General features: G+C 48.6%; 1 protein-coding gene across 1 annotated transcript; it reads right to left on the bottom strand.

Annotated features, from left to right (window-relative positions):
* Nucleotides 1-1,051: 1,051 nt before the first annotated feature.
* Nucleotides 1,052-1,372, bottom strand: LOC126488743 (60S ribosomal protein L36a-like). The gene has a single exon (XM_050122401.1). It carries the CDS (start codon nt 1,370-1,372, stop codon nt 1,052-1,054), a length of 321 nt encoding a protein of 106 aa, XP_049978358.1.
* Between the last annotated feature and the right edge of the window lie 1,436 nt (nt 1,373-2,808).

The following is a 2,808-nucleotide window of genomic DNA, read 5'->3' as shown; positions in this document are numbered from 1 at the left end:
CAGATCTGTGAAGAATTTTGATGGTATTTTGATGGGGATTGCATTGAATCTATAGATTGCTTTTGGTAGAATTGCCATTTTTACTATGTTGATCCTCCCAATCCAAGAGCAAGGGAGATCCTTCCATTTTCTGGTGTCCTCTTCAATTTCTTTCTTGGTATGAGATTTCTTAATAGACAGTAAAGGCATGTTCCAGGCCGATTGCATGGGCTGTAGGACTCCCAAGTCCGGCAGCTGTCTGACATGTGGGGGTGATGTCTTTCTTGGCCTCTAAGGGCACAGGGTACTGGGGGACTTTGACCAGATCTACCCCCAGCTTAATTTTTACATAAGCAAGGAACAATGCACTGCCAGTTTCATCCCTCCTGTTTGGCCCAGGCTGACGGAAACTCCTGAAGTCATCTCCCCAACTGTAGATCAGGTTCAGGGCCATTCGTGCAGCCTATACTCTTCAGTCAAGCTGCTAGTTACCAGTACATGAATAGGTTTCCTATCTTTACTGAGCAGTTTGTCTCCCTCATCAGAAAAGTGTGTCTGGGCCTTCATTTTAGCCAATAGATCATGGCCCAACAAGGGATAAGGACATTCTTGTATTACCAGAAATGAGTGGGTTACCCGGCCCATTCCTAAGTCCACCATTGTTTGGGTGGTCCATGTATAAGACTTTGCCCCTTTGGCCCCTTGAACCCAGATCTTTTTATTTGTCATGGGCCCACTGGCCTTTAATAATACTGAATTCTCAGCTACTGTATCCACCATGAAGTCAGTCTTTTCCCCTCCACTCTCAGGGTTACCCTGGGTTCAAAGAGGGGAACCAAACCTTGTCTCCCCTCATCGCTGTCCATCTCTAAACTAAAGACATTGCTGCTGCCTTAGCTTTCCTCCAGGGGCATCATCTCGCCCAGTGCCCTTCCTCCTTTCAGAACGCACAGATTCTTTCCCAGCCAGGGCCTTCGCGTTTACTACCTTGTGGTTTCTTTTCCTTTCTTTTCTTTTTTTTTCTTTTTTGAGTGAAAGCTCATGATCTTATTGTCTTCATAACAAGATCAGCTTAGAACTGGATCACTTGGCCCTTTCTCTTCTTATCACTTCCCAGTTCAAAATGCTTGCATCTCTTAATAGCCAGCTTCCTCTTAGATCTGCAGTTGGGCTCCACACTTTCCAGTTTCAGCACAATCTTCTTTGTAGTTTTCTCCTTTTTGCGGAAAACAGGCTTAGTCTGCTCACCATAGCCACTCTGTTTCCTGTCATTACGCCGCTTTCCCTGGGCATACAGAGAATCTTTGCCCTTCGTGTACTGTGCCACTTTGTGGGGTTGGTGCTTGCCACATTTCTTGCAGAATGTCTGGCAGGTCTTAGAAACATTCACCATGTTGGTGGGTGCACTATCCACCCACCAACAGAAAGAAAGAGGGGGAAGGCCAGCAATGGAAGTTTATAGGCAGTCCTGCCTTTTGGTTTCTTGTCCTCTTCTCAGCATCCAGGCACCGTAGCTGCCCTCTGTCTCCTCCGCTCCTGCTGTAGCAGCCACAGCACACTAGCAAGGTGATGGTTCTCCTGCCGCTCTTTTCTCCTCTGCTCTTCCCTCTGCACTCTCTCTGCCATTGCACACTTTCTCAGCCTCTGCAACGACCTCTCCAATGCCTTTCCCTCCTAAGTGCTCTAGTTTTTGCAGTTTCCTTCTAAGACCTGGGGCTCCCTGGTCACTAAAGGCTCAATCCAAGGCCACCACACTTTCCTGTGACTCTGGATTGTGTGGTGTCTATCTCTTGAAAGCCTCCTGTAGTCATTTCCAAAAACACAGCTGGGCTTTCATCTGGTCCCTACCACCATAGCCCACCAATAGAGAGCCTGGTGACAGACAAGGAGACTCCTCTTACCTCCAGTGTTGCAGTACTATTCGGGGTGAGCTAGAGGGAGTGTGGCATCGCTGAGAGTCTGGTTGGCTGTAGGCTCCCTCTGGGGCCCAGAACCAATTTTCGGGCTCCCACCTAGACCCAGTCCCTCTCCTCCATAGAGAACACAATCATCTCAAGTGGGACAGTGGGTGAAAGGATCAGCTTTGAGGAGAGTAATCAAGCCTCGGGGGTTCTCAGAGAAAAGAGCATTCTGAGACTCCCAATGTAGAGATCACTGGTGGCAAAAGGCCAGTAATGAAAGGGTTGATTCCCATCTTGACTGAGAGCCCAGTGGCCCTCAAATCTAGTTCAGGGGTCCTTCCTCTCCATATTCTGGTGCCCCTGGCTGAGCCTTTCCCCTGGACAGGGTCTATCTGGGGTCTCCTTGGGCCACTGCTGGCACAGGCCTGGGAACTGGGATATGGGTATAAGGAGGGGGAGGAAAAATATCTTCTTTAGTATTCCCACCCTGAAAAACTGGAGCTGGATGGGCTGAAGGGCCCCCAGTCAGTGGGAGTTTCTTCTCTGCCACCAGTACTTTAACCTGTTGGGGAAGAAAAGTGTTAACCCAAGAGGGAGGCTCTTCTACCAGACTTCTCCATGTTATGATGTAGGGTATCTGGTCAGGATGTCCAGTTCTGGGTTGAAACACAATTTCCTCCACAGCCCAATGGGTCTGGCATCAAAACTCCCCTCCAGGGACCAGTTGAAACACAAAGTGAGCCATTCTGAGGTGCAAAACGTAACAACTTTCCCTTGTGAATTTCAACCCCTTGATTATGAGCTGTGGTTTGCACATCCTTCCAATGGGCTAGGCAGAGATCTAGGGGAGAAGAGGGGCCCTGTCCCATTATTTCCATCTCAGTCAGATACACAAAAACACCAAACAGAGGACAACACACAAGACCAA

The sequence above is a fragment of the Alexandromys fortis genome, unplaced genomic scaffold, assembly GCF_014885135.2.
Source record: "Alexandromys fortis isolate MF-2015 unplaced genomic scaffold, M_Fortis_MF-2015_v1.1 scaffold_216, whole genome shotgun sequence".
Classification (NCBI taxonomy): domain Eukaryota; kingdom Metazoa; phylum Chordata; class Mammalia; order Rodentia; family Cricetidae; genus Alexandromys; species Alexandromys fortis.
The sequence above is the reverse complement of the archived record's forward strand: the minus strand, read 5'-3'. Positions and strand labels throughout refer to the sequence as shown.